General features: G+C 43.0%; 1 protein-coding gene across 7 annotated transcripts in view; it reads right to left on the bottom strand.

The window, feature by feature from the left end:
• LOC133483690 (metabotropic glutamate receptor 4-like) overlaps positions 1-24,824 on the bottom strand; it is a 157,297-nt gene that overhangs the window by 42,003 nt on the left and 90,470 nt on the right. For 6 of the 7 annotated variants that reach the window (XM_061785226.1, XM_061785220.1, XM_061785223.1 and 3 more), the window contains 3 exons: positions 4,602-4,737; positions 4,338-4,492; positions 3,307-3,447 (listed from right to left, as the gene is read on the bottom strand). In XM_061785226.1, coding sequence (XP_061641210.1) covers positions 3,307-3,447; positions 4,338-4,492; positions 4,602-4,737 — 432 coding nt within the window. Of the gene's footprint in view, positions 1-3,306; positions 3,448-4,337; positions 4,493-4,601; positions 4,738-19,711; positions 20,717-24,824 lie in introns of those variants that run through there. The other variant, XM_061785225.1, reaches the window with a different exon arrangement.

Here is a 24,824-nt window from a genome sequence, read left to right as displayed (position 1 = left end):
AACATGCATGTATGCACACAAAATGTGAACGCGCAGTCTTGTTGGTGGAACACAGCTTAAGCACCCGGGGAGCAGTTGTCTTGCTCAAGGGCACCACAGCTGTGAGTCCAGGACATGTCGGTGGGTGGTCTGGTCGGGGTCTTGAATCTGGGTCTCCCACGGTGGCAGGTGATGACTTCAACCATTAACCATGATCTGAACCATTGGGCCACAGCTGGCCCCTGAGCCTTGAGTTTGACACCTGTGCTCTAAATGGTCCGTAGGTGTGAATGGGCGTGTGTTTTTTTTTGTGTGTCTGTCTGTACCCTGCCATTGGCTGACAAGCAATCCAGAATTGACCCCACCACTCGCCCAGTCAGCTGCGACCCAAACGAGGAAAAGCGCTGTTCAAAAAATGGATGGAACGTTCCCAATCTTTATAGGACACTCAAGCAACTACTTTCATTTTGAACTTTCAGGATCATTTGACTTCATAAATGCAGAAACCATGATAGTTCCAATAATGATATACAGTAACAGTGGAATATAGTCTGTTTGAATCTCTATGACTATTACCTTTCTAACAGATTGTCTGGGTCGAATCACATGGTTCAGCACGACTTCTTTGACATGTCGGCTATACTGTCGTTGAAACGGAACGATGTCGCTGATGGAGCATCGCCAGCATCACCGGAGGAGCCCACCCCGATTCCCCGTGGCCGGTCAGCATAGGTCACTGCGAGGTAGCCGCACCCCCGTCGCGTTCCCTCTCTGGAGACCCTCAGTGTTTGATTTTACGCTTTTCACGTGGAGTCCATCAGTGACTTTACACTAACACAGCCGAGATGATTTGTTTGACACCCCCCCCCACCAACTTCCTTCTATAAATCCACGATTAGAAGTTAGATGTTTTTCTCAGTGTAAAATATGTAGCAATACAGAGACTTGAGTGTGACGTACGCACATTTGAGGTTGAACGACTTCACATTTTTTGAAAGCGACGCTAAGGTGATGATAGTCGAGTCCACTTCTATTAATTGATCCATCCGTCCATCCATTTTCCTCACGCGGGTCGCGGGCGTGCCGGAGCCTATCCCAGCTGTCATCGGGCAGGTGGCGGGGTACGCCCTCAACTGGTTGCCAGCCAATCGCAGGGCACAGAGAAACAAACAACCATTGGCACTCACAGTCACGCCTACGGGCAATTGAGAGTCTCCAATGAATGCATGTTTTTGGGACGTGGGAGGAATCCGGAGTGCCCGGAGAAAAGCCACGCAGGCACGGGGAGAACATGCAAACTCCACACAGGCGGGGCCGGGGATCGAACCCGGGTCCTCAGAACTGTGAGGCCGACGCTCTGACCAGTCGCCCACCGTGCCGCCCTATTAATCGATGTCATTGATATTTCTTTTCCATTTGTCACCTTGCTGCTCGCGCCTCCAAACCTGAGCTCGCTAATGCAACTTAACTCAGGGTAGCTACTTACTCCAGTATATATTAATCATGTCCAGTTTTTAGAAATTACAGGAGGGAATACTTAGCAATAGCATTTATTCTGTTCGTTGTTCGTGCCTTTTCAGATCGCCGTTTTGTGTTTTTGATACATTTTGAGGATACACTTGCACATTTTGCAAGTGACTGTGCTGCCAATCTCATTTTTAGTGAAATATTTCCACATGCTTGAGGCAACGCTGATAGTTTGCTGCGCCGACCGATTTTTGATTTCAGCGAGGCGTCCGTGTTGTGGATGCCAAAAACATGTGATTGACGATTCATCGACTGCAAGCTACAAATGTCATTGCGGAGTGTAGAATCGACCAGTCGGTTCAACTCCTAACCCAAATACCAAATTTTAAGACGTGAGAGACCCCACACATAACGAGGAAAGAAAAATGTCGCGTGTGCTGACTGCTTCATCGCTCGTGGTGCACTCGAGCTGATTAACTCAGCACTCCAGATGTGTAACAATATCTGTTGTAGTCGGCTACCAATGAATTTGATTGCAAGAGAGGGGAAATGCTCAACTTTGACCCAGTTATCTGTATATGTTGTGCTTAACTTGAAATAAAGTTTCTGACAGCAACATGAAGTGTACATTTGGTATTATACTAAGAGTATGCATAAAAAAATGAACATGTTGCTTTTGCACAGCATGTTAAACTCAGCTCAGCGTATACCCGACATCACGTTGTTGCTATTAAATAGATCTGCATGGAAAGCAGCGAGTGAGCGTGCATCGGCATGGCCTCGGGGCGGCGCGGTGGCTCAGTGGCGCATCCCGGCATGAGGATCGCTGCCTCGAATCCCAGCCGTGCGTGTGTACACGCATGCTCCCTCCAGAAGTGGCATTTAGCTTGAACGGCAGACTCTGACTTTGCGTCGTGTGAATGATTTTGGACTTTAAATCAGGCTATGCAATTCTAAAAAAAAAAAAAAAGTGGATTTCCCCTGCCCGTCCAAGTGCCAAAATTCCGATACATTGCCTGTAACTGGATTTCATTTGTTTTTGGGAGGGTTAGGGTTATTACATTGGATGGTACACATATCTTATTACTGTTGTGAACACATGCAAAACTGCTAAATTGCATGTAAGTAATTACAAAAGTTTCAACAGTGAGCAGTAACAACATGGATGTAAACTAATACAAACATAAAAGCTTATGTAGTGTTGACTTTACCCCACTGATTTAAATGAGGATAACCTCCACATTATTCCACTAGTCAATGTCAGCCATTATCCCCCCCCCCCACACACAAATAAATAGCAAGAGGTGAGTTTTTCAGTGGATAGGGTAGGTTCCCCCCCCCCCCCAAAAAAAAAATCAGTGAATAGGTGAATATGCGGGAGAACACGTTGTACAAAATAACTGTGAGAAATTGTAGCAATTTCATGCCAAAATACAACCATTTCAGTGCCGCATAAAATACACTTTTTTGTATGGTTTCCTACTAAAATACCAATGAGAAAACACAATAGTTACTAAGATTTTGGTTGGACTAGTTTGGGCAGATTCATGTGTCATTCCGATGATTGACGGGGTATATCTGGTCGATACAATATGTACGGGATTTTTATCCACATGCGGAACAGGCCCGATTCCGTCCCGAATGGATCCATTCCGTACGCTGCCTCGACGCAGTAAGAGCAATCCAAATTGTCCGTGGAACCATGCAATGTGAAGCCTACCCAGCCTAATTATATAAATCCACCTTAAATATTTGACAAAGTTTCACATTTGGTTTTGTCTGTGAAGACTGAATTTACAGTTTGAGGCGTAACCAACATGCTGGTGATGCGTATCCCATCTAGATCTAACTACTACTTACTTGTGCACTTCTTGAGCCCGGAGCCTTTCTTCAGGGCGTGTCGGCTCAGCTTGCAACTGAAGTTGTTCTCCCAGAACTCGGCGAACCAGATGTTCCGTCTGTTGTTCTCCAGCGTACGGCTGATGAAGTAGCGATCGAAGCCTGGACACATTCACCGGCGTCGGTCGTTACGTAAAGAGCAACTCGGGAATATGTGGACACTTAAATGCTGCTCTATTGAAAGACGGCAAGGTTCGGATCCCTTCCGTCATTTTGCAAATGACCGTATTTCCCCGAATAGTCGTCCGGCTGTTAGACGCCATGCCCCAATTAGTCGCACTTAAGACAAATAAATGCCTCTCTAAAATGGATGCCTCCAGTTCCCCATCAGGAAAAAAAAACAGGCGATAGGAGGGTTCAACGCGGAGGATGTTTGAACTCTGTTGCTCACCCAAACTGCAGCAGATAAACAGTATCACAAGTCAATTCAAGTGTAGAGTCTTAGCTTGCAGTGCTAAGAAGGATCTTACTTCCATGATGACATCTTCCACTAGACGTTTGGCGGCTCCACAACTGCGTTTATCCTCCGGGTAACTCTGCGGCTTATTTGTTCAATGAGGTCTGCCTCTCTTCTTGCCATTTCTCTGGATTTCTTCATACTTGTCCTTTATATTTACTGTGTTTTCAACTCAAGCGTTCCAGTGTGGTTGCTCCACAATGTGGTGTGCAACCAAGTTTATATTCGCAGACCTACACTTATTTTTTTTCAATGCAGTCTGCCTCTTTTCTCGTCGATTTTCTGCATTTCTTCACAAAAGCCCTTTTATTTAGCGTTCCAGTAGACGCTGACATGTGGTCGCTCCGTAATATCGAGTGTGTCTGTGATCATATTTGCGGGAGCAACACGACTTATTTGTTCGACGCCCTCTGCCTCGGTTCTCGATGCTACATTAAGACTCCTATTAAAGGCTTCTCTGCAGTAAATAAAGCCCCCCTGGCTACTATTTGCGGGAATACGGCATCCACTGTACGATTCCTAGGACTGTCTTTACCCTTGATGGACTGGCGCTTGGGCAGGATGGTGACCGCCCCTTCCGCCATCTCCTCCTGGTGCAGGACAGGAGAAATCTTGGAGCCCCAGCTGTCGGAGCCCACCCAAATGAAATGACCCGTCTGGTTAGCCTTTTTAGCAGCGTGGAGCAACCGCCTGCAAAAGGGGAGAACATGAAGTAGACCTCAACAGGGGATAAGGGCTCGGCCAACTTTGGCTTATTCTGCAATTCATCGCACAACGGACCATGTATTTTGCCACCTACTTGATGTCATCTTCGTTGGCGAAAATGATGACGACTCTGGCGTTGGGATTCTCACGTAGGCGTCTGATGATCTTGTCGAATTCGCCCTGCGTGGGTTCCCTGGGAATCTTTACCGACTGGGAGATGCACACGCCCCCTTTAATGCAAACACAGCAACGGGGAATCCGTTAATGTGTGCTGGACAGGGCGTGTTTTGTTCGGCAGCTAACGGAGAGAGATGTTGTTTAGCCACATAATGATACTTTACTTCTCATAGCCGCAACGGTGATCGAAATCTAAGGCTGCGTGGCATGATGCCCAACTCGATTTTTATGTGCTGAAAATATCACATCTGATTCACGTATTTATTTACACCCAACAATGTGCATATAGTGGGGATGGAGTGAGAATAGCAAAGTGTCTTGCAACTTTCTCACATCTCCTTCTTGAAAAAACGTCTTTAAATTCTCACTTTGGCGTCTAGACAGTCAAGGTCCCTCGAGACAAAACACAGACATCACGCCAAATCTTTGAACGTTTGACGAACGCTTGCGCATGCTAAACACTCCGATGGCGCACTTGCGTTGTGATGTACACTTTCTCACAATACAGCATGTTGTAAAAATCAATCTAGAGGATAAGGCGAGAGCAAAACCCCAAATAGAGGCTCCAAATCTTTGTAGACTGCCAAAAGGAGCAGAAGCTTTTCTAACTGCGAAGTAACACCATACGTTCTTCAATTTTGTTCATATACCGGCAGTGAAGACAACACCTTGCATTGTTCCTTTGAATGTTTTGAGGCATGCTAACGCTGTGATTCGAAGAAAGGTAACACCATATGGAACGTCGATAATGAGAGTTTGACACCAGACCGATATAGTGCTCGTGAAAAGAAGACCTTGAAGATTACGTGATAATTATCTTCTGTTTCTGTGGCTCATCGTTTCTTAGATTCATCCAAATGAAGATGTAAGCAATCCACAATTGATTATTTCCGGAAGAAAGAACATGGACGGTGATGTGAGTTCATTTTTTTTTTTTTTTTTTTTTACAAGATACAAAAATTGCCAGTTCAAAGTGTATGAACAGGTACAAGAGTGAATTATTGATGCGTTGATTTTTGTGCGATAAGACTCCAAGAGCCCAGTTTGATTATTTATCAGTATAATCTTAGTTCGTAACAGTGCCGTAATGTTTTTGCCAATGATTTGAATACACACATGAAAACGTCAAAGTGCGAGGTGAGCGATTACATCATCATTCGCTTAGTTTCTTCGTTACCACAAAACTTAGTAGAGGGGTGATACGTTGGTCAAACTAATTCAAACTTGGTGCATATCGAGTCATTTATTATCTTTTTGAAAAACTTTGAACGGCACAGTCCAGCCCAGAATTGAAATGGCGGCACCCATCCATTTATAACATCATCTGTTATGACTCAGGAAGTATTCTGCTGTATTCAGTTTTTGACCTGGTATTTATGATATTCGTTGGAGGGCTGAAATATCGATCATAAAACAAGTGACCAAGGTGAAGTCTTGCTAGAGTAATTCAGGCCTATTGTTATTGACTATTATTAATTATTGTCCCATGTTGAAGTAAGCAGATTATTGATTTTGAATTGGGTCCTGTATATCTGAGGGCCAAAGTTCAAAACGGTACTTGTCACCTCTTTGCAAGTTGCAATTTTATAAAAACCCATCATCACCGAGCTTTTGAGGATTATTGAGAAACACGCTCTATTGATTTCGGATGACATTGGAGCCAAACTCTGAAATTGGCTCAGGTCGGTCAAATTGAGGCATTTTTTCCCACCCTTACTGGGCAGGACATTTGTGGTCCGCAGTTACCAATAGAAGGACACGGATCGTCTCTGTTTGATTTTTTTTATCTTTTTCATTTCCAACCGTTTGACATTTTAGCACCAAATACAGTCTGTCAAATCTATCTTTTCACAGCAGTCACTGCATGTTGCACATGAACGTTTGTTTCAAAATGTTGAAGCAGACTTGTTTGGCATCATCTCCCCCACGACTGTGAAGCTATGGTGGTGGAAGATCCACCGATTTCCAAGTGACTACACAGAAGCGCTCTCATGTTATCAAGCAGAACTGCTATTAAGACATCTAAAAACTGTTTGCAATTGTGACAAAAATATGCGTAATATCTGTAACTACTGGCTGGTTTAGACCTGCAACAGTGAAAATAATTGTGAAGGGTGAGCTTAAAGCATTGTTGTTGTTTTTTTATTCAAGGTTGTCAGCACTTGGGACCAGAGGTGGGGAGAGTAGCCAAACTTTGTACTCAAGTAAGAGTGCTGTTGCAGAGTAAGAAAGTACTCAGTGAAAAAACTACCCAAGTACTGAGTTACTAGTGACTAACTTTAGATTTATTTTTTAAATCAGAACATGAACGTCAAAAAACAATAACATTTGTACAACTCAATCTTTTTGAGAGGGGAGGTAAAAATAAACAACTGAAATAAACTTGAATGTGATTGACTTGGACTTGACGTTTGCCGTAATTTCTCGTGTATAATACGCACCCCCAAAGTTGACCTCAAAATTCTGGAAAACCCTTCTACCTATGTATAATGCATTTTTAGAATGCATGATTTTGCTTCTACCCATATGATCAAAACACAAAGTAGTATCTGTATTTTGTTTTGTTTTTTCTGAAAATGTATTCTGAAGTTAAGCACTTTATTTAAACATGTAATTCTTTTTTTAATTTACTTGCTCTTATTTTGAAATTAACAGCCCTGCTTTTATTTAGTAAATTAGAAAACACACAGTTGTGCTCGTATGTTTGATTACCCAGGCAGAATTTGTAAGATGGGTACAATGCTTTAAAGAAAACATGAAGGACCAGGCGAAACACATTTAATTTTATTTTAATTGGATTCAAATTAAATGGTCAAGCATTTCAGAAAAGCATTATCATTAAACAAATCATAACCATAAAGAAATTAATGATGGCTGTTGTTCAGTCAGTCATATTTAAAAAAACAATATTTCACAAATTTTGCCAAGGTATGTAAACTTATGAGCACAACTATACATATATCCAGTCATACATTCCACTGTCATATTGGAATGAAAGTGTAGGATACACCTTTTTTATAACCAGTAGGTGGCGGTGGCATTTTGGAATGAAAGTGTACAGCTTTTTCATAACCAGTAGATGGCGACATACATTTATAAAATGTGAAGGTTTTTTCCATTTGCCCCTATACCATTGTATAATGCGCACTATTAATTTTTGACAATTTGTTTTTTGGGGGGGGGGGGGGGGAATGCCCATTATACACGAGAAATTACGGTAACTGCCTTCTTGGCCAGGTCACCATTGTAAAAGAGATGTTCTGTTTTAACTGGTCTGGTTCAAGCTCAAATAAGATAAATCAAAATAAATCTGGTTGCACAAGGATGCACTCCCTCTTATAAATGGCATGTGGCGGTGTTCAGAAGTAACAGATGACATTCAAACTCATGTTCAATGGGAGTCTGCACACACCTGCCACCATTTAAATTTTTAAGTGGGAAAAAAAAATACAACACATGCAAAGGGCCTTACAGAGACATTATTTACTGTATCCACTAAAATGATGGAATGAAGAAGCTGTTTGCTGACCATACTTATTGATAAAGTGTGTTTATGTTTGTGTGTGTGTGTGTGTGTGTGTGAGTGAGTGAGAGAGAGAGAGAATGCAAGAGAGAGAGAGAGAGAGAGAGAGAGAGAGAGAGAGAGAGACGTCACCTTAAAATAGTGCTAATGTTGCCATATGCACAGTCAAAACAACAGCAAAAACATGCAACTTACCACAAGGTGTTTTCTCAAGTTAGAAGTGGGCTGAAATGTCCAAGTTAAGGGCAGTGTCAAAACTACACTGCATGTTAAAGCTGTTGTTTTTCGTAGTCTATAATTTAAACACGAGTCGCGTACGGATGTCACGACTCACTTTGGTTGACCCGTGAAGCCCGATAGAAGTCTTTGTATGCGGACATTCTTGTGTCGTTTGATTTATGAACTTGGGTCAAACATCACTGTGGTAATCACGGTGGAGTGGAGCAACGGCGCCCGATGCGGAAGTCGGAAACGAAAGTTTAAAAGTACGCACGCAATTATTGATAAATGAAAGTAGAGAAGCGAGTGTGAAGCGGCTGGGATGAGAATCAGCACCTCCAAATCTGAGACCGTGGTCCTCAATCGGAAAAGGGTGGCGTGCGATGAGATCCTGCCCCAAGTGGAGGAGTTCAAGTATCTTGGGGTCTTGTTCACGAGTGAGGGAAGAATGCAACGGGAGATCGACAGGCGGATCGGTGCAGCGTCTGCAGTGATGCGGACTTTGTATCGGTCCGTTGTGGTATAAAAGGTGCTAAGCCGAAAGGCGAAGCTCACAATTTAGCGCTCGTTCTACGTTCCTACCCTCACCTATGATCACAAGCTGTGGGTCGTGACCGAAAGAACGAGATCCCGGAAAATGAGTTTCCTCCGCAGGGTGTCCGGGCTCTCCCTTAGAGATAGGCTGAGAAGCTCGGTCATCCGGGAGGATCTCAGAGTGGCGTCGCTGCTCCTCCGCATCGAGAGGAGCCAGATGAGGTGGCTGGGGCATCCGATTCGGATGCCTCCCGGACGCCTCCCCGGTGAGGTGTTCCGGGCACGTCCCACCGGGAGGAGACCCCGGGGACGACCCAGGACACGCCGGAGAGACTACGTCTTTCGGCTGGCCTGGGAACGCCTGGGGATCCCCCCCGGAAGAGCTGGATGAAGTGGCTGGGGAGAGGGAAGTCTGGGCGTCCCTGCTAAAGCTACTGCCCCCGCGACCCGACCCGGATAAGCGGTAGAAAATGGATGGATGCATGGAAAGTAGAGAACGGCTTGTCGTGTATTATAGCGCAGTAAAAGCACAGTTTCTTATTAACATAAACACTCGAGTAAAAGTAAAAAGTGCTTCATTCAAATATTCTGACAAGTACAATTGATCCAAAAGAGTAAATGTAGCGCGTTCCTACGCACCTCTACTTGGGACATATTATGAAAAATGGACTTTTTAAATGACTTGTATACAAATTGTTGGGTTTTTTCCTGCCCACTAAACAGCGCGTCACAGACTTGATATTAAGACACCCGGAGGCTGCTTAAAATTGTGGAAAAATTGCAAGTAGTGTTTTGCACTCCTGACTCACAGCTCTGAGGTTCCGGCGTCAAATCTCAGCTCAGGCCTTCTGTGTGGAGTTTGCATATTTTCCCTGTGCTTGTTTGGGTTTTTTTCCGGGTCTTGCCACATTCATCAAACCATGCAGGTTCAGTTCATGAAAGACTTTAAAATGTCTTTTTTGTATTATTTTTTTTCTTCCTTAGATAAGTCAGCTGAGAATAGGCTCCAGTTCACCCATGACCCTCATGAGAACAACATGTCTGTGTAGATTCTCATTTATTCAGGTCATGTTTAGTTCTATGTTGACCACCCCAGGGGACACAAGCACTGACGCAAAAATAGGGAGATGCCACACCTAAAACAATTTGAACTGAAGAAGGCTTTTGGATGACAGGTGTAACGTCTTTAACAAACCAGAACACTCACGTTGCCTTGATTCAACCTTTGCAGAGTAATGAGGACAAGTGCTATTGAAAATAGATGGATGAAAAAGGTCCATTTTGTTAACAAAGTAAGGGCAATCAGTTCTTCTCGTGGTCTGAACAAGCAAAACCTAAATGTCTTCTGGCGTGAGATCAATGCAGGATCATTCACTATTTGACTCTCCATCCCAAATGAGGTTACTCAAGATCACAGAAAGAAATGTTCGGCTTTTGCAGATCTCTACTTAGTTGGCAGAGGAGATGTAAAGAATATCCGAGCGGGTTTATTTGTATTTTTAATGGCATGATATCGTCAGAAGCCAAAGTGAGCTGCGGTACACCAATCGCGGAGTTTACGCGGCGTCTCAGGGCTTGAGTGTGAAACTAAAAACATCTTTCCAATGCTGCAGCGACACCGTTCAAAAGCGAGTGCTTAATTGAACTCTGTATGATGAGTTCACAAGCTCAAAGCGCTGCACCCTATAAAACACCAGATAATGATTTACACGGAAAAGAGAACTAGTCTTACTGACTTAGATCCTTGAAGAGGAAGGAGATAGTGTTGGTTTCTTTAGAAAAGATTGTATTGATTTCCCTTCCCAGCAATTCACAGTCTATTAAGTAGATTTAAAGCATTTGGCAAAGGAAGAATCGTCTTTGTCTTCTTTTGCTTCATATGTTGTTGTTTTTTTGTTTCGTGAATAGTACTGTATATCACTAGACAACATTTAGAACCCAAGAAGCCTTTTGGAATAAAGTTGAAATGTCATCTCCAACAACCAAACACAGTCTATTTGGCTCGATTCCACTGTTGCCGATTCTCCTGACCTGAATGACCGAGAACCGTCACAGACAGTACCACACGAGATTTGCCCTTTTATCCTCATTTATATTTGGTAAAATTCCAGTGTTTCAAGCGGGATACACAGATAACGATAGTCGGGTCGAATTTCCCAAAAAAAAAAAACAATTGTCAGGCAAGATTTTCGGATATCTTGAGATTGGGGCGCGTTAAAAATGGTTTTACCTCCCCAATCAGCTCAGAAAATGGGAAGGGCCAACAGTCGCAAATGTTAAACTGTTCGGTATTTACTAGGGACGTCCCGATCCAACTTTTTCACTTCTGATCCGGTACCAATATTGAAGCCTTGAATTCTGGAAAACGGTCCGATCTGACATCTGCAAAAATCTTCCAAACTTTACTTATTTATTAGTGAGGAATGTTATAAAAGGCTTGATGAAGTGCTATTACTCAAACAGAGAACAATAATCAGCAACAGTAGGTATGAGAAAAAACTGACCCATTATTAACCCATCCATCCATTTTCTGAGCCGCTTCTCCTCACTCGGGTCGCGGGCGTGCTGGAGCCTATCCCAGCTGTCATCGGGCAGGAGGCGGGGTACACCCTGAACTGGTTGCCAGCCAATCGCAGGGCACATAGGAACAAACAAGCATTCGCACTCACAGTCATGCCTACGGGCAATTTAGAGTCTCCAATTCATGCATGTTTTTGGGATGTGGGAGGAAACCGGAGTACCCGGAGAAAACCCACGCAGGCACGGGGAGAACATGCAAACTCCACACAGGCGGGGACGGGGATTAAACCCCGCACCTCAGAACTGTGAGGCTGACGCTCTAACCAGTCGGCCACCGTGCCGCCCCATTATTAACCTATCTTTAAAAATAAGAATGTACTACAATTGAATAAAATAAATACAAATTATATTGGGAAATCCTGAAAAAGAACTTCAATAAAACCAATAAGAAAAATATATATCGAAATTGCCACATCACCACTACTTGACTTAAACATAAGCATAGTCTACATTTGAATAAATTAACTCAAGCATAAATTAGAAAACCATGAAAAACAATCTCAATAGAATTAGACTTTTAAAGTGCAAAATAATTCAAGTTCAATTGAGTTATTTTTTCGTTCGTATATGGTGGGAACATCATTTGCTTTCTCCACATGTGCAGCAATACAGTTTTTAACTTCTTGATGCAACTGGGGTTACATTTTATGGACAATCGTTGTCCCTGCTGTGCACGTCTTGGCCTCGGAGGGGCAGTGTGATTCACGCAATGAGATACACACTTGCAGTAACAAAGAAAGTAGAAAGTAGTCACGATCGGGTATTGTTATTCTCATTCGTTTCTCACAGAATTTGAAGAACATATGCCAGAGAGTATTGTTATATTGCCTGTTTGTATGTGTTTATCCAGCGTTTGTGTTCCAATATTCCTTCTTTTTCGAGATATAAGTTTCATGCGAATTTTCGTTCGTTCATCCATGGTGTTTTTCATTCATTGTGTATTAGCTTTGAGCTAGCGATATTCTTCAAAAACAAAGAAAGAAACGAAGTCTGTCATTGTATTTGAACGTTGAATAGGCGTCATTCTTTTGCTATGCGTTTCGTTTTCCAGTGAACTTCCCCTGGCGTGTCAATTCATGACTTGACTCTAGAAGACAACGAGGGATGCCTCTTTTAGTCTTCAAGTCGTTCGCACTCATAGCTTGTTAAAACTCCGCCAAACAGTGAATCAATGCGGATCGTGTCCCTGTTAGTGACAAACACTCAGATCGTTATCATCCAAATGGAATTCCCGAGCGGTTGCCCCTACTCATGTTGCAGAGCTTTTAAGCGTCTGTCAGCTAATTGTTTTGATTTTTCAGGCCCGGTAAATGCAACGCTCTGGCTCGCCGTTGTCTAAGTCATCATCATAGGTTCTGCATCCAGCTGGCAAAAAAAAGAAACACAAATAAATAAAAAAGGTGGAAAAAGACTGCCTGCCTGTCCTGGAAGACGATGTCAGCAATTAGCTGCCGGACGGAGCTGAGCGTTTGGAAGCCAGACGGACACAAAATCAAAAGCGTAGCGTTCCACCAGAGCAGGCAGACACAGTGGTCACATGATCAGCGCAGGATCTTTTGGGGTAACTTGAGTGTTTGCGATGTCATATAGCGACTTTTAGGACATTTTGGTAATTGGTTCTGCTGTAATTTGACGACCCCTGGACCAGTCACCGTTCAGCGGATAATACAGACTCGTCCTGGCAATTTTGGGAGCTGGGTCTGTCGAGTACGAACACATCTGATTGGACAACTACTTCTCCCGCCCAATGTTGCCAACATTTTCACTTTGTTATGGGATCTGTCAACCTTTCAGACCTTTTGGGCAACTTTAATCATCTAAATCCTCGAGCGGATTTTTGTAGTCGACAAAGTGATAGGGAAGTGGAAAGTCTTCCTTTCTTCACTGTAATGTTAAACTAATTGACCCCCTTTGTTCATTTGTAGCTCTAAATATGTTTTCGCTCACCTTTTCAGGCCTGAAGCGATAACAACGCAAGCGATGCACAGTAATTGACACCCCTACCCCCAGTTGTTTATAATTGCATATAAATATAATGTTAGGAGTTGAAACTGTATTTACAACACGAACCATGATCCTAAAACCGTTTAATATCATTTCAAATTCATCTTTATATCATCATTAGCCTTAAAAATATGATTTGTTTTGAAAAACAGCGGAACCTCAATTTAACAGACCTGGAAAACGATGACTTTGGATTGAACAGACAGAAAATGGTGTCCAGTTGGAATGTCAAAATGCCCCTTTTTAACGGACAATGTCTGTTAGTTCCCGAAATGGCCGCTGTCGTTCACTGGCGCCAACACCAGACGGACCGGTACCCGTATTTCCGGGTTGTGCCGTCGTGGTCGCAGATATGAGCACTCGATCCGGCTAACCGACGGAGCTCCAAAGGGGCGTGTCGTATTCATGTCGAGTCTCGTCTCTCGAACATCCGATACTGATGTCGGTGTCGTGTACAGTTGTTTTTCCCCCCAGCCCTTCTCTATGGCATGCGATCGCAACAGAGGAAGCGCGCTAACCTCGCGGCTCCAACTCAGCGCCACCAACGCTACAATTTTCCACTATCACCACTCCCAAGCACCAGCGATCACGACACTTGCATGGCGGTATTAATGTGTTAGTATTCACACAGTAATGTTTAAAGGTAAGTTTAGGGCGACTTTTTTTTTTTTTTTTTCTCCAAACATTTAAATAATTGTATTTTACATTTATATAAAATCATTTTGTTCTCTACTGACTCAGGAAGAAAAAGTGATTCAAATTCCATTCCATTTCCAACACCGCTTATCCCGGTTAGGGTCGCGGGGCGCTGGAGCCTATCCCAGCTGACTTCAGGCAAAAGGCAGACTACACCCTGAACTGGTCGCCAGTCAGTCGCAGGGCACATATAGACACGGACAACCATTCGTACCCACATTCACACCGTCACTGAGTGGGAACTGAACCCACGCTGCCTGCACCAAAGTCAGGCGAGTGTACCACTACACCATCAGTGACTGTGATTCAAATTAACGGCTTTAATGGACAACCCCTCCCCCCATTAGTCCGTTAAATCGAGCTTCCAGTGTCCATGTTCTCTAATCGCCACTAACAACCCAGGCTAAGTTTAGCGCCTCCCCAACATACAGATTTTGTCGCAAAGTCCAGATCTATCATTTCAACATACTGTACTACTTTCCTATTTCGACAGCACAATAGGTGAGGTTGAGCGAATAGCTGGAGAAAGGTTCCACAGGGGGAAAAACTGGCACATAGGTGAATTTGTGGATAGCGAACTACGAATATGAGGGGGATTGCTGTATTCTGAAAATGAATTTATGATGTCATATAGGAAGTTTTAAGACAGCCGCTAGCAACTCAATTTCCCCGAAGAACTGCTCCACCTTCCTCAGTTTCTAATTTCATTGATTAGACATTAGCCATCGACGTAAATACGGCTAATTTAAGACGCTGGCTTTATGGCCATGAGATGGAAGATCTGCCTTTTATTTCCCCTGCTAACTACATCGTAACTGCCCAGTTCATTTTTTTATGATGTCTCACCAGAACCTGCCATAAAGATTCCCTTACCGGATTCATGAGGCTGAGTATGAAACGCTAATCTGAAAGTCCCGATCCCGCACGGCTCACGGAGGAACTCTGGCTGGGCAGGGACATTTCACACGACAAACTGCAGAAAGTCACGAAGGTTCGCGGCAGAGTTTCTCCCATTTCGAAGTATTCATCAAGGAAAAGTGGAAGCGGGGCCACGATGCATCTACATCCCTACTGCATTTACAATACAAACAGCATTCGCTTCAGTTTGTCGCTTGGCTTCAGGAGCGAGCGCTCTGAATACGTGTGTGAGGAGATTTGGAAATCATCTCCACTTGGAAATCTTGTTTCTCTTCAAGTGCTCCCTGAATAACTTTAAATGCTTGCGTGGGTTTGACGTTCGCATCTGCCGTTGATGTTGTTCAAAAAAATAAATCCCAGTCTTTTGCACAAAAAATAAAAAATAAAAATAAAAAAGCCGTCACATTCGCTCCCCGTTAGGCTTTCATCTCGTCTGCCGTGTCCGTGCTCAGCTCATGTTCAATTAAAGCATTCCAAATAGAACGGTGTGAGATCTAAAGAGTCCATTTGTCATCGCTCCGCTTCACTGACTTTCCCAATTGTACGCGTTTCCCCTTGTTATTTGTTTGCCACACAGTTTTGTGTGCGTGAATATGGTCTTTGGAGCCACTCAAGTAAATAATTAAGAAGTAGAACATGCAATCTTCACTGCAACCCCCCATACCCGTCTTTTTACTTTTAGCAATAAAAGCTTGTAAAAACAAGCGTGAAAGTGTGCAGTGCAGACAGAAACATCACAGAAACTCTCAACAGCGTGACAGAAATACGAATGATATCGCTGTGTAGCTTGTTTCTGAGATGACAATTTGGTTCACATTGCACACAGTAAAAGGAAAGCACCTAAATAATAAAAGTGCAAGCGATAAAGCCTTTAATAAATGCTTCTCAAATAAATAATATATGCAACAAGATTTGAATAATATCCCTCCATCCAGTTCTTGCTGACTTTGGGGCGAGAGGCGTGTTACACATTTTGACAAACATTTCATCACATTGACATTGATGGACAATTTGGAGTCTTCACTCAAGCCAACACGCATGTTTTTGGAACGTGGGGCAGAAAAAAAGAAGTGCCCGAGCCCAGATTCAAACCCCCAGTTCCTCAACAGCGAGGTCGACCGACGGGCTTCCACTAGACCACTGCTGCCCATTTCATGGTATCAAACAGCTTGCATCTGCTCTTTTTAGGAAAGTACAACATTGCAACGCAGTTCTTTTTACAACAGTCTGAATGATTATGAGTCACTGATTGTGGTTTACTCGCCTGAAGCAACGTCCCCGCTTTTCCGGCTGAGCGACGGCGCGAATGTTTATGTCTATGTGCTCTGTGATTGACTGATGCCCAGTAAAATGTGTCGTCTGCCTTCGTCATTCGGGGTGAATGAATTGGTGTGCTCTAAAAACACAAATGATAGCTTTTGTTATTGCCTTGGCTCCATCTGAAGAGCTTGGAAAAGGCTTTTGAAATGCAGCTTGAACTTGTGCTTACATCGCACGAGTACGTTTTTTTCCCTGTGTGATGTTGTTAAAACGAGTTCGCTTAGCGCTCACCGTAATGTCCGCCGCTACTCCCGACATCCGCTAGTCACTTTCGACGGCGTAAACCGAACTCATGCTGCCTGTACCGAAGTCGGGCCAGTAGCGCAATACACCATCAGTGATTGATTGATTTATGTTGCAATTATCGAAACCAAAAAGACGAGCAACTGTGCCACGTACATCATCAGTTGGGAATCAATTTTGACCTAATAAAATAACATGACAAACTTATCATGAAATAAGATTCCCAAATTGATTGTGTGCGGTTTGCTACAGATGTGTTTTGCAAATGTTTTGTTCTGACCGACCAGTCATTGGTTGTAAGAATGCTGACGTTAATGTTGGACAGCCAGGTGGCCCCTTAAGACAAACTTGAAATCTGATCGGTTGAAGGGACAGTCCCATTACCAATGTAGTTTGTTACATGCAGCACTACTGACACTGAAGGCTCTGCGCAGAACTGATTAACATTGCAGCACGGAGAGGCCGAAATCGGATTGGACAAACAATCTCACATGCAAATACATACTGGAAGCAGGAGAGCCAGGAGAAACGCTATTGTGGATAAAGGAATACAATTTCATGGGAGAAATGTTGGAATGTAGTTAACTTCTATTCATTCATGGAGGACAGTTAGCAATTTTACCAATAGCATGGCCCATACATTTAAGAAGTGTTCAATGATTGCGGCAGTGTGAACCCAGCGCGATGTCCTTCACTTTACATCCCCCCATACAATAATAGAGTGCGGCGACATCGCGTTCGCTTTGATTTTCGTTTCTCTCTCGGAGCTGGGCGTATTGCTTTCGGTCAAACCAATTGACTTGTGGCTGACCTACTAGTCTGGAATAACGCTTCCGGCTCGCTATAAGCCTCGAGAACAGAAGCGCTTCACACTCTCGCCCACCTAATTGACTCTGTAATAGTGTCATAGTCCAGTGGCTCCAAATTGACGGTGTTTTCAAGCTTGCTTTGGCAAACACTAGCGGGGGGGGGGGGGGGGGGGGAACTTCCCCCAAGGCCATGTTTAGCACCCTCAATACCCAATAAACCAACTGTGATTTTGTGTTTTTTTCTGTGTGAAATTTGCACACAAAAAAACAAAACAATTTCATTAAGAAGCTAATGCCATGTCACTAATCATTATGCTAGCTAAATAGTTCAGGCACTGATGCCTCGACTTAAGACTGACCAGACTTAATGAGTTTCTTTTTTTTTTTAGCTTGGTGATTGAAATGATTTTATTGTCGAGTGTTGAGAGAAAGACATTTGAGTTACGAGCGCTAGATGGTACTAGCGAATTTCACAACAGGCAGCGGTTTGGCAGTGAACAATTCTGTTTATTGCCACTCCCAGTTGAGCTTGACTGTAAAATCGAAGATAAAAGAAATCATTAAACGTTGTGTATGTAAACAAACCACATAACTTTCGAACAAAAGTCCACTAGCTTCATGCTAACACAACATGCAATATGTCACAGAGCGGCTAAAGAAACTAGCTCTAACCCTTCAAGCAACTGCTATTTGAACACAAACTGTGCAGCAACACACCTAGACAGACTATTTAAGAATACTCACAGGCATATATTCTTTATCCTCTGCAAAAAATGGCTAATTGTCATGGTCTGTGTTTTGGTTTGGGTTGTGTTTAGTTTTGTTCAATGTTTTCCTGTGTTCCATGTTTGTCGTGTGCTCATTAGGTTGTTGTGTCCACCTGTTCTCGTCTACTTTGTCGACCAATCAGCTCTCTCTAGCCACTCGTCTTGTCCAGGTGTTCCTCGTTGTCTCGTCAATTTGTTTGTATTTAGTTCCCTGGTTTCTTTCAGTTCTCGTCGGTTCATTGTCGTTGTCACATGTCTTGCCATGTCATTGTCGCTCAGGTATTTCACCAGTCATGTCTTGTTTCTTGTTTTGGGTTCACTCAAGTGTTTCTTTGTTACTTTGTGTTTAGATTTTGGACTTTGTTAATTTAGCATTTAGACTTTTTCATGATCTTTGTTTTCCTTTGTTTTTGGAATTAAATATTATTATTTTGAGATTCCCGCACTCCTGCCTTGCCTCCCTGCTTCCCTGCAATTGGGTCCACCATGTTCTTGCCTTGCATTCCTCGCCGTCGCCCTAACCATGTTCATGACACTAATATTACTGCAGCTTACTGAGCAGTTGTGACTGAATGGATTTAAATATTGTACTGCCAAGGCGCACACACCAGATGGAGTCACACAATATAAGAAAGCATGAAATCATGATGTACAAACTGTTTTATTCTTTACATTTTATTTAATGATGTTAACTTCATGCTATATTTTTTATAATACTGTCGAGTGCAAAAAAGTACCCTCCCAAAAAAGCCAGAGACACCAGTTTCACCGATCGACAAGAAATGCCCTAAATGCCTTATCGGATGTGGCTCCGACTGAAAGTATGTGTATTTTAGGGGTTCCGAACAAGACAGCCCCAAACTCACCCAGCGTCGCCTCTTGAATAGTTTGGAAAATGTTTGGCCCAGACACTAGTTTCACTGATCCACATGAAATTCAGTGCACCCGTGGAATGAAAAGGTTTCAAGGAGCCATGCCCGAAAATGAACAGGAGGTTGGCCGTTTTGGCTCATACTTCTGGGGCTCATACTTTTGACGCAATTCGCCCCGATCGAACAGAGGGATACGAGGCAGACGAGTGACGCTACATGAGCAATCCTTCTGGCATTCCCCATCTCATGTGAGAGGAGCATTACCGCAAGATCGATGATTATTTGCAGGATTGGCCATGAAAAAGCGGGTGTGAGGGTGCATTCTAATCTCCAGTCTTTCTGAAGGGAAAATCCAAGTCTTCTATACGAAGAGCCACTCATGTATAGACTCTACAACTCTGTAAAGAATTCAAGGCCTCATACTTTCAACAAAATGGTGCGCCTACGTCACCTTTCGATCGTCATAAAAAAATGTCTTTTTTTTTTTCCTTTATCGTCGTCACGCGTGGGCAAAATGGAGTCGGTGAGAAATCCATCCCTACCTGTTATTGTTTCGCCACCTCTTTCCTGCATCCTGTGTGAACGGTGTGAGTGTTGCCCCCCACCTCAAAATGTGTTGATTAAAAGGAGGAAGTGAGCAAAGGTGCCATATGGAGGAGGCTTGCTCGCCAGCAGCATGCTTCTTCTTCTTCTTCTTATTATTATTGTTGTTGTTGTTGTTGTTGTCGCCGCCGCTTGCCCATGAATTGCCGCCGCTTGTCTGCCCAAATGACTCATCCATTGCGGCCGACTGGTAAAAGACGGCGCTGCTGCTGCTGTTGCTGTTGCTTTATCATTGGATCACACACAGCCCTGCTGGGACGTTTGTCGTCGATATTCAGCGTCATGGCTCACCGGCGGGGAAATAACTCGCCCCAAAATCTATTGTTTTGTTGATCAGCGGTGTCAGGAGTAACGTGTTCCGAAAGCAGCACACTTTTGGTTGTTTCGCTATTGTTGTCTTATTAAATAAACAGTGAAGAAAAATAAATTCACCTCCACGAAAAGCAGCACGCTGGTATTTCATGAAATCAATCAGCATGTGCTGAAATAAGAAGAATATTCAACATTTTCACAATTCCTGTGCAGTCTGAAGGTGTGTAAAAATGTGTTGACAGTTGAGGAAATGTGATATTCGCGTTTCCCTCTCAGGGTAGAATGAAAAAGCCGCATGGCTTGCGGGAGGAAGGACTTGTGAAGGAAATGGATCAGTGGAGATGGGGTCGTCCGCTCCCACATCCTCCTTATGTGCGAACTGCAGAAGGTCGAGGGCACGGTGGACCCGCGGTCTCCGGTGGTCCGTAGTCTTCATCAGGTGTGACGTGAGTCATTCAGCACACCGGGATTTCCTGGTGCCTTGACATACAAGTGACTTAAGACTTTTCAAAGACATCATTTCATCATTCGGCCAATTTGTATGTATTTATTTCTTGTATTTTTGTTGCTTTGACTTGCAAGCACAAACTTGAGATACGAGCACCGTATGGTGCCAGTCAACTCGACTCAACTCACTTCACAATAAGCAGCAGTTTTGGAACGGTTGATTCAAAATGGAGGCTTCGAGCTGATTATTTCCACTCCCAGTTCAAGTCTACTGTCAAACTGAACATCAAACAAAGAGAATTGCATGTGTGTTTAAAACAACCACACGGCTTTGCCATAGGAAAGACCGCTTAGCTTACTGCTAACACACAATTCAAAACGCATTTGACATTCTAACGATTAGCATCGATAGTCGTAGTCTTAGAAGCAACAGATAATAGAACAATTCTTTTTCCTCAATGAAAAATGAGTAATATTGCAGTATCTTCCAAATAGTTTTAATGTGTAAATCTGTCATGTTTTATTCCTGATTTGATTTTGTATTTTATTTGTAAAGCATCTTTGATGATTTATTTATTATTATTCTTATTATTATTATTATTATTATTATCTTTCTGAATCACTTACAGTAGTCGTAGAAGAAGTAATATTCTTATTTGTTTGTGTCTATATGACTATAATACTGCCTCCCAGTGGACATCAGAAGGAGCAGTACAATGAATTGGATCGCAGCATTAAATCATGATACACAAACTGTCTAACACTTTATTTAATTATGTTATGATTCTACGTTTTTTATAAAGTACAATTTTATAGGGTGCTATTTCTCATTTAAAAAACACATTTGGGGGGGGGGCAGGCGGGAACGAATCCATTCCCGTTCATTACAAAGGGGAAAGCTTAGAAAATGAACAAATGAAACTCATATCTCAAGGCACCATTGTACCTGCTACTTGTTTTTTGTAATCTCGTTGGACTGTTTCTAGTTTATTTCGAGCCAGATGAATAGACACAATACTGATTATGAGAATATGAATTTGTGAGTTATCTGCAGAGTATCTTATGAGGTGCTCAAGCCTCAATTTTTGGCTCATAATTGACATCGCATAGTTGTCCATCATTAAAGCGGAGCCTGTTGCCCGGCAGCTCCCAAAGGAAGAAACCCAGCGGCCGGATTGCGCTAACACGGCCGCCGCATGCCAGTTTACAACGAGGAGATGCGGACGTCCGAACGAGGCCTGTCATTACGGCGCACATCAAGCATGCCATTATACATCATGAATGCGCACCTCTGGGGAACATTTTTGCGAAGCAATGCAACCTCAAGAATGATGTGTGGCGTGTTTTCAAAATGCTGCATCATTTACAGATGTTTTGTTTTTTTTCATGCTATCACAAGCTTCTCTCTCTCTCTTTCTCGCTCGGCCGTCTTCGTTCCTCCGCGCTGTCTCAAAGACGGCCGTGGCCGCGGGAGATGAATGACCTGCGTCCATTTGTCATCATCGCCACATCGCCGGTCGACGAGATGAGGCGCTTTTCATCCGCTAACTGGCGGATTGATTCGCCTGTTTTGCCCACCGACATTTTGGTTGGATTTGATTTGCAGAAATCCAGGTGTTGTGTTTGGAGGTACATTGATGTGGATTCAAATGGCAAAGCGGCTGGAACAAAGTTAAGATGAGCGTTTCATTTTGCTAATTAGTCCCCAATCACACTGTATGCATTATTCCAGTTGTCAGACTGGATACTATGCAGCACATGTCCTTGTTTTTGTCCTATTCTTGCACTGTGTTTTATTTAATGCAATAATGTAAAAAAGAAATAATATATATATGTTTTTTTACTTATATTTTATTATCTTTTACTATGGTATTCATTTGTATTTTATTTTATTCATATATTTGTTTTATCTTTTTCTGCATTTCATATGAACATTTAATGAATAACAATTAGTTTTCCCTGTCGACGATCAAAGGAAATGTAATCAGAGATAATATTTGGAAAAAAAACCCCAAAACATTCAATCAAAAGCCTCCTCGCTAACATTCTGGGCCATGAGCGCTGAGCGCAAAAAAAAGATCATTTCATCAAATACTGGATTAGAAGTGTGATCTCACTCTGTTTACTTCTGTCACCATTTTTTTCTCCCCTCTGTTTTCCTTCCAGTCACAAATTTTCTGAGAAGTGAGAACACTGTTGTCGTCATTCGGACAAAAATAGCCAATGGGATTCTGAGAAGAATTTCTCAAAAGGCCTGTTTTAACCCACAGCTATCAGGGTTCTTGCTAGAGTGCAACTTTAACAGCAGGAAGCTTGCGATGAATAAGACTAATGACAAACATGACGACCTGTATAAGATGACCTTACTTATGCCTGTCGCCTTAAGTAGACTGCTGTGACGTAGCAGATTTTTTTTGATATAAGATATAAGATCATCCTTAGGGATGAGGTGTGGTAAGAGTGGATTGGTCCCGATTTTAGGGTCTTAAAAGAGGCCAGGGCCGACGGTATTAAATCCTCATGTGTCGGGAAAGGCGACATCTCGCTGAGTCATGACGCCGTGGAACAAAATGTAGCCAATCAGGAAGCGACCCGACTCTGCGAGAAGGATAAAGACCGTCAATAAAATCAAACATGTCTTCCCCTTTTTTGTATGAAAGTGGATTCCCCAAGCAAGTCATTTTTTGAGGACGACGCCATTTTACAAGGCAAACTTCGGGAACATTCGGGACGCAATGGAGCATACCTGGGAGTGTTTTTTCTCCTTTTTTGTTTTCGCGAGATCCACGGCAGATTTCGAGATCGGCGACAGAACGGAATCTTTGTGTGTGATGTTCTATGTTGGGATTATTGGAGCACACCACACACAATACAACCAAATGCCTGATGTTTGGGCGCTATCACAGATTTAAAAAAAAAACCATTATATTTTTAAGATTTGAAAAATCCGAATGTGTGTACCAGGCACATGACTCATGACAAACATGACTGCTAGACTACCTCGCTAATGACTGCGTGCTTTGCTTGCAGCAGCTCTGACAGTCACAATGCATTCAGGGCTTGGAGGAGCTGCTCAATGTGCCAACAGGAGACGCAGCCAGCCGCTGCCCATTTCGGCACAGAATGCCCGCAAAGCATTTTGGCAGGCTTTCGGCCGGCCGGGCGACGCGCGCCAGATTTTAAGCGGATCCAGCCTTGCCGCTCGTCGTGTGCACTGGCACCGGCCTGCGGGCGACTCCGTCACCGCGCCCTTTCCTTTAAATCTGTCGAGGTTATCCTCGGCTAACGACTGTTAGTCGGCTCACCGGTCGACTGTTTGTACTTCTGAGCTCATTTGTTCACATGTGCTCGGTTGCTAACCAAAACAGCAGCACCGACCAAGTCTCCCAGAGGGTTTAAAGTGCAGTCTTATCGCACAATAAACAACTTCCCTCACACTGTTTTTCAGGACGATCTTACGTCACATGGGGATGTTGGCGTCTTTAATGAGATTCTGACGTGGTCTCGCTATGATGTTGCGTGATCTTCGCCGACTTATTCGTTCTGCCTCATTTATTACCGTTTCCTAGTTATAGTCCGTTTTGTATTGTTTTAAACTGCAGTTTCAGCTGATGTAAATTGTAACATAGTGGGTGATATAGTTTGTTATGATTCAAATGAAGGCCTCCCCGCCACAGACGCCTCCCCCCATCTGAAGTTGAGTCAAAAAAAGTGTATGTGCATTCTGTAACATATGGACCGCAATGTTCTTATTTAGGCCAGTTCACTGAGCATCTGTCTATCGAGCTATAACATCAAATGTCTTGTAATATTTCTTCCGTAAATTTAGCTGGTTTTTTTAAAAAATTGTTTTACAGAAAAGCATGTATTTTTGATTCCTTTATCTAATTTAAAACGTTAGTTTGAATCATAAAATAAAAATATTAGTAAAATAACAACTTGAACTAGATTTGAAAAGAAAATATATTGAATAATTGGTTAATTATAAGAAAGGTTTTGTACCTTTTACATACATATTTGAACTTTTTTACCTCATCGACAAAAAGTGTCATGCTTGACAACCGGGCCGGTTGGAAGTGTGCGGGGCCACTTCTTGCAGTATACGCTGCCACCATTAAAGTGGCCATATCATGTAAACTTAACTTATTAACATATTTATTGGGGGGGGGGGGGGGGGTCCTTGCGCCACATACACACAGTATAGTGCATAATGGTCTGGCTCCACAAGTTAAAATGCTTTCATTGTCTTTGACAGTACTTTTTTTTTTTGTTTAGTTTTTTTCTTGGACTCTG

The sequence above is a fragment of the Phyllopteryx taeniolatus genome, chromosome 9, assembly GCF_024500385.1.
Source record: "Phyllopteryx taeniolatus isolate TA_2022b chromosome 9, UOR_Ptae_1.2, whole genome shotgun sequence".
Lineage (NCBI taxonomy): Eukaryota > Metazoa > Chordata > Actinopteri > Syngnathiformes > Syngnathidae > Phyllopteryx > Phyllopteryx taeniolatus.
This window is presented reverse-complemented; position numbering and strand designations above follow the sequence as displayed.